At 35.5% G+C, this 14318-nt stretch overlaps 1 protein-coding gene across 1 annotated transcript in view; it reads left to right on the top strand.

Moving 5' to 3' along the window:
- The window catches only part of LOC105674936 (neuroligin-4, Y-linked), a 187854-nt gene that overhangs the window by 122407 nt on the left and 51129 nt on the right, over positions 1 to 14318 (top strand). The window contains exons 6-8 of the mRNA XM_067349407.1: positions 2096 to 2405; positions 3689 to 3896; positions 4944 to 5198. Of these exons, the coding sequence (XP_067205508.1) occupies positions 2096 to 2405; positions 3689 to 3896; positions 4944 to 5198 (773 nt within the window). The remainder of the gene's footprint in view (positions 1 to 2095; positions 2406 to 3688; positions 3897 to 4943; positions 5199 to 14318) is intronic.

Raw genomic sequence — 14318 nt, 5'->3', positions numbered from 1 at the left:
CAGATTTATTTAGTCTTTCTGACACTTCGACGCCAGTGTCATAAAATTCTCGCTCGGTAAAAGCATTACTCTTGAATTCTATTACTTAAACGTTTGTAAAATTTCATAAGAACGTCATTTTTTTTTTTATTTATATGCGAACGGAAGAATCTCGATCGGAAAAGATCCTAGTACGCCTGAGTTCTCTCTCGCTTTACTGGCTTCTCGGATGCTTCATTCTTTCCCGTATCACTGGGGATAGAAATGAGAATTCCATTTTTCCCAGGTAGTAGCCTCGAGATACAACGATATCCTGTTGTTCCCTGCTTTTATCATCTAAAAACCTCTTCTTTCTCTTTCCTCTACCTTGTTTTATTTTCTCTCCTTCCGCCTGTTTCACGTTAATTTCCTTGATAACTTGCATGAAAAAATCGACGTATAACAACTTCTCGAAGTTGAGAGCGTTCTCGTATTTTGTTTATTCGCTTTCGAAATTGAGAAATGTATTTCCGTTCTCTTTGTAAAAGGGCTCATGCTTTTTCTCATTTCGAGGCTGTAATATATAATATATCTCTCTGCAATTTATCATCACTAAATATGTCAAAACTAATGCATCTGAATAAAAGAATAGGGTCTTTTATAGATTTTTAGATGTTTGTAGAAACTCTTTTTTTTTAAATTACGATAGAAAATAAATATTTTAATTGCGAAAGACAATTACAAAAAAAAAACAAAAATATTTTATGTAATCACTGTGCGGGAGAAAAATAATTTTTATGTTGAAACAACCACCGGCGGATAATGGCGTTTAACGAGCGGAGTAGAAGTTGAAAACCTCTGTCTTAAAACATAAAAACCGAGCATTTCATTTTTCCTTAGGCAAATAACATCTATGCGAGAGTCTGCGCGAGAACGATTCTCTTCCCGGATAATTATGGGTCGTCGGCCACTTCTTTCTCCGAGTTCGAGAGCGACTTTGGTTTGTCTTTCTTTTCTCACTGCGAGTAACGACGTGGCTTTCATCCATCCGCGACGCCATTTTCGCCGGCGTAATTTCCTCCTCAAACAATCCGCTCGTATAATATTCATAATCGTGGCGCTCCTTTCAGGTATTAGGCCAAGCAATTCACAAAATACCTGCATTTTTTAAGTCGAACTAACAAATTCAGTCCATTAAAGTCTGTATATTGAAATTTATCATCTGCCTTCTTAAAAGTGCAATCTTTTTTTTTTTAGCATCCGCCATGTTATCTGCTATCAATATTAATTTCCACCTCACTTCGATGCTTTAGAACTAAGTAAATAAAAATCACATTATCCATCGATGCTTCAGTCTAGAGTGCGGAATTTGCTCGTGAAAATCGCTTAATCGCGAAAATATCCCACTTTCCGTACGTCACTTTAAGCAATAGAAGGTCTGTTCCGGTCCATCGGGCAAATTTTCTCGAGAGAGTAATTCCTTTATCGAGTAATCTGTTGTCGTCTCTCTTTTGCAATTTGAGAAAATAAAAGTAAAAATGCCAAAGACTTTTCGTGTGAACCTTTATCAAAGAATCTGTTCTTTTATACGACGTAGATTTCTCGTTACAAGACATTGCACTTTACCCTTTTACTGTAGGAAAAGAATTCCTTTAATTAAAGATATCACAATCTTCTTTCTCTTTTCATATTTCGCCAAAAGTTATTTATTTAGTTTTTTTTTTTTACATTAATTACGAAGGTTAATTATAAAAGATAATTTTGTGGTGATTACTAAAATATTAATTTTGTGACGATTACTAAAATATTAATTTTTTCACGTGTGTGCTTCAGAAAAGATTTTTTGATAGCAAATAGTATTCCTCTAAAAAATATGTTCTTATTACAACATTTTATAATTAAACATGTCTACATAGACGAATGCATTTGACATGAACATCTAAAGCAAATTTACAAGGCTCTCTTTTTAAAATTCTCGTCTTCTAAAAGTCATAAAAAAATTATCTATTGTTTTTCATGCGTTGAATTGTATCATGGCTCTAGTAATTGATTGCTTGCTCAACAGTTGCAACTAATTGCTTGATCCAATTAACATAATATGAATAGAACAATTGCAAAAGATCTTTTGTATTTGCAGGATTGTTTAAGCGAGCTATACTGCTTTCGGGCAGCGCTCTTTCGTCCTGGGCGGTGGTGGAAGACCCTGTATCTTACGCTTTGAAATTGGCCAAGGCTATCAATTGTTCTATTCCCGAGGATCTTCTCAAGGACAATGAGCTCATAGTCGATTGTCTAAGAGACAGCAGTCTCGAAGAGTTGATGCAAGTCGACATTCAACCTCCCACGTTTCTTAGCGCATTTGGTCCAAGCGTTGATGGTGTCGTAATCAAACCAGACTTTCAAAAGGATCTTTTGTCCTATCTCGGTCCTGAATTTCAAGGATTCGGGTGAGTATAAACTCAAAATGTTTCTATTAACTTGCCTGCTTTGTCGAATGTGTAAATAATGTATATAAATCGCTGTAGTCTTATTATGTTTTTATTTTTTAGATATTAGTTTTATGCTGAGAAAGAAAAGTATATTTCTTTTATCAAAGTTATTAAAAATTCTTCGATGTTTTAGCGTTTTATTAATACTTTTTTTCGATTGACGATCAAAGAGTTAATATTCTGAATTTTTTGTTTTGCTTCAAGATAATTTCCAATTCTGAAATTTGTTTAAATTTAAATTGCAAAATTCTGCAGTTTTTTGGATCTACCTCAATATATCACGTTTCCAGCTTTTTCAACTTATTTACTAACTGGGAATAAAAAATGTGATAAAGTGCGTTTGACATTGCGGACTTTTAGTGTTATTTTGGATGTGATCATAGCGCAAATGGGGAAAAGAGGTGAAATCTGGAGACAGTGGGAAAAAAAAGAGAGAGAGAAGGGGAAAATCCTCGGATTCCGGTATAGCGAGCTTAATAGAGTTTTATGGTAATGTGGCGTATATTTCTACATTTTCTTTCGCGGCGGCAAAGGAAATCCGTGAAGCGGCGGAAAAGTTATTTTGATGTGTGCACTTCCGGACTCGGCTTTGCTTTCTTGCTCGTAGAAGGGTCTCGTACTTAACGTCGGCTTTCACAATAATTCCGCCTTCCGTCTTCCGTCTGACGGATCTTGGAGTTTTCTCGTTAAATGGAAAAAGGGAGCTAAACGAGCCGGTCTCTACCGCGAACATTAGCGTGGTTCATTAACGCGATTGTAAACGACCTGCCCCAACCCTTACAACGTCATTAGCATACTTACAATCGAAGATCGCACCACGCTCGTGCCGGAAACCATAGAACGAGTTCATGATATAATCTTTACTTCCAACCAAGTTCCATATTCCACCTGCAATTCCCAACCGAGATTTTCAGCTTTAAGAATAATTTTTGTATTCTAATTATTAATATTTTTTACGCTGTCTAGAATGTTTTTTTTTATTCTTATAGTAAAATTACAATTATCGTAGAAATTGTTTTTCTCCCATTTATTTTCTTTCATCTCTTTCATCTCAAATTTTCATCTCTGACAATTAACATTCTTTACTTAATTTTCTTTTATTTGTTAATATAATAATAAAAGTATTATATCAAATATGACATAATTTATAACATTGCATAATAGAATTAATTATAGAATTTCTGAATTGACAAATTTACATTTAACTAAATGTATTTAACTATTATCATTATTGATTTCAGGCCGCTTTCTAAAAAAGCCGAACATGGCGCACCGATCACGAGCAACAACAAATATGATTTGCTGTTTGGCGTGACAACGAGCGAGGCTTTATGGAAGTTTGCGGAGAAGGATGTCCTGCAAGGATTTGAGGGTGAGAGAAGGGACAGGATTATCCGTACGTACGTGAGGAACGCCTACGTCTATCACCTCACCGAGATATTTTATACGGTAAGTCATTTTCCGTTATTTAACAATTTATGTAATGAAATTTAAATGAAAGTAGCTTTTATGTGAGTAAAAAGTAATTTTTTAATTATAAAATGCTCTTAGAATTTCTTACATCTTATATTATTTTTCAAAATATTCAAAAATATTATATTAAGGATATTGTACAATATTAAAAATCAAATATTATAATTGTATTAAATTTCTGAAATTTTCTGGAATTAAATTTCAGTATTAATTTGTCCTTATTTCTAGATTCTTTTTTATTTTAGCTTTAAATCCTTAAATAATGTAAATTTTTATTCATAAATCTATGCTTTAAGATTTCTTAAAATCTTTAATCTCTGGATTCTTTTTTTATTAAATTAAAAAATTGAACATTTCTATACCTCAAAATTCTATGCTCTACTTGAAAATATCTTGCGGACAAATTTTCGAGGAAAAGAAAATTGCTGTTTCCGGAGCAAAGATGAGTTGTATTTATTGCCGGCAGAATATGCAGCATGCCGCGCATATTTGCGGCGCGTATCGTTGCATTTACGTGGAATTTATCGCAGGACATAATTGTTACGTTCCACACAACGATTGAATCGCGAGCGTTGCATTTTGTCGAAACACATACTAACGATCCAATTCCATTTCCGACGCGTTATCGGTCTACGCCAGGAACGACGCACACCAGGCATTACTTAATGATTATAGCCAATTAAATGATCACGACCGCGACAATGCGTTTTTACGAGCGCGATAGGGGAGCCATTGCATGATTAAACGCTCTGCTTATTATTCCATGCAATTATAAGACAGGTCCGACATTGCGCACAATAATTTTCTTTCTGGAATTCGTTAATTAGGATTTAATTGAAGATTTCTGTGAAGGGCAAATTTAAATTTTCCACGCTTTTTCCACGAGCTTTTTCCTTTTAGTTTTTTGTACTCTCAGTTTTTTTTTTTTTGGAGGCAATTCCCAGCCGTGTCTACAACAGCGCAAACAATTAACATTTCCGTACAAATCTAATGGTGCACGTTTGAAATTTATTTTCTGTACAGGTGGTGAACGAGTACACAGACTGGGAACGAACGGTTCAGCACCCCGTCAACACGAAGGATGCGTGCGTGCAGGCATTGAGCGATGCGCAGTTTGTTGCGCCGCTCGTGCAAACCGGAGATCTCTTCACTCTGAGACACACGAAAAAACCGAACAATCCTCATATTGCGCCGATTCCCGACAGCGAGAAGGAGCCTATGCCCAAGACGTACTTTTACGTGTTCGACTATCAGATGAAGGACGGCGACTATCCCCAGGTGAGCGCGAGTCAAAAATTACCCAAATAAGACGATAATTAAAAATTGTCATCTCAGTGAATGGTTAGCTTCATTAGCTGACATCACAAGTCCGGCAAAAATGCAAATTTAGGGTGGGGGGGCGGCTATTATTCGTCCGTCAGCGGTGCGGACTATTCTTGTGTAACCGCGTGTGATGACTGTTTTCCTTCTGCCCTTCCCTGTACGTTCGTCTACCATTGTCGGCTCAAATTATCGGCATGTTTACGTTCAATTATGCACAGATTACGTTATACGCGCGATGTTACATTATTGTTCTGCGGCGCGATGCGCTGCGACGTCTGCCATTATCAGCGCGGACACAGGCTTTCAAATAGAATTCGAGTATATGCGTATCGGATTATTTCCGCGAAGTGCCTCATCTATCGCGGATTTTTCCGCAAAACATGAATTATTTGGTTGAAATAAAATCAATTTAGATTTCAAAAACATTGTCAGGTATTTAATTACCAAATGATGAAGTTTGTTGTATGATTATTGATTAAAAGAGATAAAGGTGGATCCGAAAATATTGTTAAATTGACGTTTTTCGATTTTAAAAATTAGATAATTTATTTTATAAAAATGAAATTGTGTGTTTAATTTATATTATCTTATTGATTTTTTTATAATTTATATTCAGCTTGCTGCAGTTTTATATTTCGTTCTATTACTTCAAATCATTCAATTTCGACATTTAGAGAGACGTAATTATACTAGAAACTTTTTTTTGTAGTTTATTAACTACATTCGCTTCCTTCCTTTTTTTCTCGTCGTCTTTATTCTTTTATCCTGCTGTTACAAGGAGTAGATCGTTACGATTGAAGTAATGAAGAATCTGACACTATTAGTCTGATTTTCGGACTCATTTCCAAGTAAATTTGTCACACGGCAACTACGTGGAATCGATGATCGATCAACGAGTAGTCGATTAGCGGTAGATGACGGTATTTGAATCCCCAATTCCCAGAGAATCTCCTCTAGGTAAATATGTACGGAGATCGCGTCAGTAGAATAATCAGTCGCAGCGTGAGACTGTCGTGCTGCTTCTGCTATTTGTGATGTTGTTCCAACTCTGGCGGCATCTAACATCCTGCCTTTATCTCGTGGGACGCGTTTCTCCTGTTGTTTACTATCGTAAAACAGATAGAGCCCTTCTGCACCCAGTTGCATCTATAATTACTCTGAATAAATCAGGATTAGGCGTTTATGCGTTTATGCATATAATATTCTACATCTCTAACCGATGAAAAACAATATAACATATATGGATAAACAATGAAGATTATCTAACGTTATCATTTATGCAAAAGACGGAAAATGGAACAGACAAATAATCCATGAACTTGTGGCAACATATTTTTGTTAAATGTTGTACGTATTTCAGGATTAAATTTACTTACGGTTTACTCATTTAAATTGTAAAGCAACGGATCTATAAAATGTTGCTTCTGTTTATGATAATCTACTCTCTTTTGTATAAAAATTTTAATCTTTATAATTCAGGAATACATACCTGGTATAGCTTTTGTAGTTTTAATGCTTCGAAATTAAAATAATTATAATTTAATCTTGACTTATACGTACGTAACAGCGGAGTTGTAATTTACGCTGACCTATAAAACACAAAAAGTAAATCCGGATTATAACAGCGTACAAAACAATTAATTTTTTAAAAATAATTATCATGCACATTGAATATATTTATTTTTTTTTTAACAGATATGTAATAAAAATATTTGTTAATTTCTTTTGATACGTGAAATATCGGTAAGTAAAAATCTAATGCTTACGCAAATATTTGAAATAATCATAAATTTTAATAATGCAAAATGCAATGGAAATCGCATCGCAGGAATAAATGATTAATATATACTGCGCAAATAACAAATAATAAATGAATAATAAATTACTCACTCTATAATTACTTCGTTCGTGCTCGATGTTTTTCTCTCAATGGTCTACCGATGATTGCTCTTTCACGGGACTTACAATATAATACTCACTTGCGAAAAATATTATTATTAGTTATGAGCACGCAACATTTTATGCGGTTTTCTCAAATTTTCCGCGACATTATGGCAAAATGACTCTTTGAACAAGACTTTGAACAAGACTTTGAACGACACTTTCACATGCGATGCGCACGCTTGCCTCTTAAAGAAGATGTTAGAGGTAGTGAATTCGCTGCATCATATTTGCGCTCGCCATGTAAGCATCATTTTTTGACTCCTGACAATGCTGTGTTTCGGATTTCCCTTCAGAATAAACCTTCCAGGGACTGAGCTCTTCTGCCATAACAAGGTGTACCCAGGGGAGAAACCGAACTCACTTTACTGCATTACAGAGGAGGAATAATGAGCGAGTGTCAGTAAAGTAACTTAGCGTACATAACAGCACGCTATGCAATTATTGCATATATGTTGATCAATTTGACGCCACGAAAAACATAACAATAAAATAAATTACTTTCCTCTCTTATTGCATTGGTTTCTATTTCAAATGAATATATATTGCAAAATATTTACATTCGAAAATAGTTATTGCAGGCCGCAGCGGAAATTGAAAATCGCGCTATCCATTTTGCGCGCCAGTCGCCGCGCCTATGGTATACTTGAACTACTTTTTTTTTAAATATCTTCCGCAGTTTTATTTTCTACGTAAAAGATAGCATATGCTCACATTTTAGGACGTTTGAAGCATTTTATTTTTGCATTATAACATTATGAATTAAAATTAAACAAAATTTTTGCAAAATGCCGTCGAATCGAACTATATTAATTGCGAGCGCTGGTTAATCGCGCAAATGTCAATCGACAATCACTTGTAATAATCTTTTAATATTTGTTGCGATGACAATTTAGAAGATAATGACGATACGAAGCGATGTCAGACGCGACTTGACTATTTGTCATCGCGCAAGTAATAACAAAGAGGATAGCGCAGACAACAGCGCGCGTACGCGACGTAGGCTTACAGAATAATATTTACTCTCTATTTCTTGCATTTTTTGGAATTACTTGGATTGTCTACGAGATTATGCTCATTTTATTTAAAATTATAAAAAATACTATTAAAATAGTCGATAAATAATGCATGCATTTTGCGACGCTTTTCTTTCCCTCGTCGCGAGAAAAATACTTTTCCAAGACGGCACTTTGCTCTACGACACGATCGCGGGAGATAATAAAGAAATTCGATTTACGACAGAATCGGCGCACGTGTCGAATATAATAAGGATGTCGTCGTCGGTATCGTCGTTTGCAGTTGGCACTTCGCATGACAGCCATTTCGAATTCTATTTCAATTTGCGCTAAAATTATTTGCGGAACTAATCGATTATATTATCTACATTTTGTTTTCAACCTTTGTCGCAATAAATTATTGCTTCTATATTTATTTAATACACAACGGCGGTCTTGCAACTACTCGCTTGTGCTTTAATAATCTGCTTTAATAATTGACATTAATTGTTTTAATTAAAGACCGATTAAACTTGTTAGAAACTGTGTACATAAAGAGGAGATTTTCGGCACATTAGATAACCGTTATGTTTTTTGGGATTGCTTTATATTTATAGTTCACTTATAATTGTATGGTAGTCGCGTACATGAAACAAAGGAGGAGAAGGTCCTATCAATGTGAACAGCACGGAATATTCCAGTCATGTCACGTGCGCCATATGCGCAACAACGCGCCACCGCTTTTGTCCACAACGCAGTTTTCCTACTTTTTACATTCACCAACAATTCCTTATCATGCAGGTATCTTCCCGTAACTTGGTTTGCACTTACATAATAAAAACTGTCTCGTCAGCTTGCAAACTGATTTTCCAATAGCGTAATTTTTTATCACGGGTGATAAAAACAGGGACGCTTTAATTAAAATTATAAAAAAATAGTGACTTGAGAGTCTTTAAATTATCTTTATATAAAAATATACCTGCGAATCTGAAGGTCTGAGAATTGAAAATAAACAAATGCACAAAGTGCCGAGTTTTCAATAATAAGTGAAAAAGTTTTCTACTATAAATACTGTCTTTCTCTTGCATAATTAAATATTTTTTGTTCAGGTGTAATGATAATTACTCGACAAAAGAGCTAATTATGGTAAAGTTATTTCCGTACGAACTAAAACTCTCACTTTTACACAGGAACAAAAACAAAAGAAGAAGCAAAAAGATAGAGAAAGGAGAACCGGTTTTCCTCAAAATTCGTAAAAGCTCTCGCGAGATGCAACTTGTAATCTACCGGCGAAGTGAAAACGGACATTGCGGCCAGGTTGCGATCGATCGTGCCGGGAACCGAACGAAATTTATCCCGTGGATCGTTGGGGGATTTGCAAGGACCCATCGATACGCGGAGGATTTGCGAAGCCGACGTTCAAAATCTATCAGCTTGTGCGCCACTTCGTCCATTCCAGGATGCCTAGGCTCCTCGCGGATCCTTTTAAAAGGCTCTCTCGCGCTGTAATTTGATTCGAGGACGATTTACTTCGGCACGATTCGCTCGCAACCCAAAGAAAATTCGTAAACCTCCGGCTAGGATTCTCGAGACTGTAATCGTTCTTTTAGGTAGTTAGAATGCTATTATCCATAAATTGTGCGATTTTTGGATCACTCTTTTCTGAAATTTTTGAATTTCTACATTGAAACTTTAAAAAAAAAGAGATTGCTTGTTTTACAATGCGTGGAACGCTTTAAATAATTATTATTTATTATTTTTTGCAATTTAATCCAGCTTATTTGAGCTAAATAATGCACTATTTTAGTTTGCTTGGAGGCAAATAATCGGCACGTTGATGAAGAAGAAAAAAGACTTGAATGAAAGCGAAACTAAAAGAGAAATCTTTGTATCGAATCAGAGTTTTCTATTGCGCCACTCGTCGTGATTGCTATTTCTCCATTTCGTGCGAGGAAAATGAGAATACGAACCCCGCTTTGCAACTCTTTTCTCTACCGCTCATCCAAAGAGAGGTTGATGGGCGGAAAGGAAGAGAACAGAGGCGGTTGAAAAGGGCGGTCGAAAGAAACTAGGAGTTGGAAAAAGGCATTACGAGAAAATTTGCCGTCAAAGCCTGGCGTTCCTGAAAACAGCGATTCTCTCTCTCTCTCTCTCCCTCTCTCCTTTTTTAGCATATTCTTGAGTAAGACACTCTTTGAATAAGATATCCTCATTGAAATCATTAGATATCTAACGAGTGATTTGAGCAATTGCTCTTTTGAATAAAAAATGTGTCGGCTGTGTATCTTATGAAATAAGATATGAAAATTGTTTCCCTTTATTTTAAATAATAATTATTAGCAAATGTTGATTAATTTCAACAATTTTACGTTTACTATATAATTGGATTTATGCATAAAGAAGATTTAAATATAAAATATTAAAAGGGTCAAAAGTTCAACAGAAATGCAACGCCGAATTAAGTCCGTAAATATAAACTTTATAATTGTTGAATGTGTCCTGGAGTCTCTTATGAACCGGAAAACATACAAATTTGTCCATTTCTCCCTCATTTCTGTTCAAGCTAGGAAGAGAATCTTCTCATAGAGTCTTATCAAAATAAAAAAGGACTGCCCAGGCTCTGGCTCTAGGGTTAAATTATGCCGTAACAGACGCGAAGAAACTGAAAGACGATGAAAGGGAGGATCGGGAGGGCGATGAAACGAATTATTTAATTAAAGCTATCCGGGTGCACGGTTTCACAACCGTGCTTTCCTCTACCCTGTCGCGGCAATCCTTTACCGGCTAATTGGGGAGCACCCCGTCTAATGAGCGAAGAAAGGCAGCAAAAAACGACACGAAATAAAACGCCGGGCACCGGCAAAAAATCTGAAACGAAGGCGCCGCGAGTTCCCGACGGAGATTATCCGTTTTGTCCAATTTCTTTCTCGTTGTAATGCTTCGTCCCTAGGATTTTTCGTAACAATAAACGTGACCTCTCGCCGAAAATTTACGACGTTTATCTCGCACACTCGTATAATTACGATGCCCAGCAAATGGGAGAATTAAATAAATTCAAGTAGTAAACACGCGCGCGGTTGCGTGTATCATAATTAATTTTAATTGTACGCATATTCGATCACATACGCTTTAATAATCAGCGCGGAAATTACATATTATTTGTTTACATTAAACGTCGTAATCGCGAGGCATTATAAAAGATTAAATAAGTTTTAATCATCTCTGTGAATTGTATCTATGTGTAACTATTAAAACAGAATTAACTTCAAATGAAAATTTATGAGAAATGTGATACAATAAATCAGTTTTACAAAGTGTGTTAACAAACAGGAATTAGAGAGAGTTTGCGAAATATCTGTATAATACAAAAAATTGAAAGTTGTAAAGAAAGATGAGACTTTCATAAAACATTTACAATTGCTTTTAGAGGAAAATTGCGAATTTTATTAAAATTTTATATAAAGAATATGCGTAACATAATAAAAAAAGCTATATTATGCATATTATCAGGTGTTGTGAGAGAAATATTTTATGAGAGAAATATTTATAAATTTTTTTCTATTAGTAAAAATGTTATAATAACAAAAAAAGCAACAAAAAAACCGAGTATGAGTCAATGACATTTATATAATATGATACAGTAGGGATGAGAATTCTTGTCTATGTTTGCTGTGTTTTTCTCTGGAACGGACAGAATGTCGCGTCGGATTTTTCAATGTCCCTAAGAGATTTTTTTCACTGCATGACAAGGCGTATGAGCACATTTCGTTGCTTACAGTGCACGACGCGCATCGCCGCAATAAAATATTCATTGCAAAGTTTATGGCTGTCAGCTGTCGTAGTCGCCGAGCATAGTTAACACGAGATGGCTTAATATTCCTGCTCGCTAAAGCGCAATTAAATTATTTGTTCCTCTAAAATATGCAGCGCGGCGCTGGTTATGTATGCGCTTTTCGCGTGAATGCTCACGCAACAGGTATTTATGAATGCGATTTAGAAAAATAGGGTTCACCAATGAGCATTCCGGAGTACCAGATGATTTACATCCTGTCATTCGCCGACAACCAACGATTATTGACTAACAAGCATAAAATTGCCTAAATTTTATGTAATACGAGTCAGACAATATAATTTTCTATATCACGTTAAACTAATAAAATAAGAATAATTAACAAGTGACAAATTTTATATGTTCTGTCAATTTAAAAAGTTTATTTTTGTATATCCTGTTGAATGCAAAATGCTCAATCTTTGTTTTCAATTTCAAACTAATATTAATTCTTTTGAATCTAAAATGTTTAAATATAGCGTTTATTTTTGCAGAATTAATTATTTTCTTCATTGCACCGCGTGCATTTTGAGTCAAAGAATTCGTCGTATTTCTGTCGCAAATAGACTTCAAAGCCTCGTTAAAGAGCTAAAAGATTAAATGGTGGATAATCCTGTAAGCGTTCACGGTATAATAAAGAGAAAGATGTGCGGCGGTATTCGAGAAACAACCGTCAAATAGATGCGGTTTCAAACGGATGGCGCCATTTGGCGGAAAAAGCTTCGCCGCTTTATGGCAGCCGCCTGGCAATTTGCGTGCTCGTTCTTCCTAGTTTTGATGGGCAAACGAGCGCTGAAACGCGCTTGTAAGCTTAGTCACAAAATGCGAGAAAGTTCACATTGTGAACTGCCATAGTGTCGAATCGAAACAGTTCGGGGACGAAACTGCCATCAGGATCAGCAACAATCGGGATGAATAATGATTAACTCGTTTGACGGAAAATGTTGATCAAAATTTATACTTTAGATTGTCACATGATTTTTATTCGAAAGAGAAATCCAAGCAATTCAAAAATTTCAAATTGCATTTTAATGATGAAACTTTTACTTTTCTTCGTTTTGAATGCTTTAATTTAAAATAGTTTTAATTTAAAATAGTTTTTTTTATAGAAAATAATAATTACTTTGTATAGCGTAATGTTGAGATTTGTGTCTCAGATTAAGGGACGCGTCTGCTGGTAAGCAGATAAGGATCGCCCACGAGAATCCAAACATGCCGTTGATACGTTTATGCCATTCGCTTGCTGTATCTGTTTCCTGGCTAGCGCACGCGCGATTTTGTACGCGACGCGGAAATAATAGCTAATAGAAACAATAGCCTCCATTCTCGCCAGGCCGTGCCTGATCCACGTCTGAGTCGCCATTGTACCTCGGGGGAATGCGAGGATGGAAGCCGACCGGGGTTTCCGCTTGTTGCTGGAAATTGCCGCGATCATTCTCTACGAATGAAAAATTCGCACAGCCCAACTTTTTCCATTTAAATTTAAATCCACATACGTACATTTGAAAAGAAGTAATCACGCACACACCTGGATAACCGATATTGATATCTTGCAATAATTCTTTAAAATTTTGTTGATGATATAAAAGTGGAATGTTTATGAAACTCACCGTACAAGTTTTGCAGTTTTATCGAATATTTCACAACATCTAATAAAGTATTTTGAATCTATCAAAATGTTAAAAGTTGCTTGCATCGAGCACTTATTAAAACATTAAACATTACAAAAAAGGCCAATTTAAATTCTTAACTGTTAGCCGACGTATCAAAAATAGGATGAAGATTATATCTAATGATAATATAAATTTCCAATTAGAACATGTAGATAGTCATTGATTCTTGACGGTAATTTTGATGACAAGCGGCAGGATTTGTTATTTTTGCAAGAAAGTTAGGAGAATGCAGTTAATAATTGACGAAGCAAATGGAGCACGTAGTTATGCGCACAGTTGTCCGCATACCAAAGGGAACGTGATGTATTACGGTAGAACGCTATTGTCACGTTATTACTCGTGTAGCTACTGTCACAACGTTGCAACGTTATCTCGTCAGCCAGCGAGATTACGATATGATAAATTAATCAAAATTAGACCGAATGCTAATTAGCGGCCGCAATGTTCGTATACCACACCTAGACCGCGTGTTCTTCAACATCCGATTCAACATAGTTCTCATTCCTCCAATCTTTCAGCGCAAATTGTGAAATTAGCCGCATCAACTTGTTTTATCTGCCAATCTTTTGTTGCGTATTTCATTCCATAATTTTTTTTGCCAATCAGAAAAATATATATTTATATAATTCTTACATTT

The sequence above is a fragment of the Linepithema humile genome, chromosome 2, assembly GCF_040581485.1.
Source record: "Linepithema humile isolate Giens D197 chromosome 2, Lhum_UNIL_v1.0, whole genome shotgun sequence".
NCBI lineage: Eukaryota > Metazoa > Arthropoda > Insecta > Hymenoptera > Formicidae > Linepithema > Linepithema humile.
The sequence above is the reverse complement of the archived record's forward strand: the minus strand, read 5'-3'. Positions and strand labels throughout refer to the sequence as shown.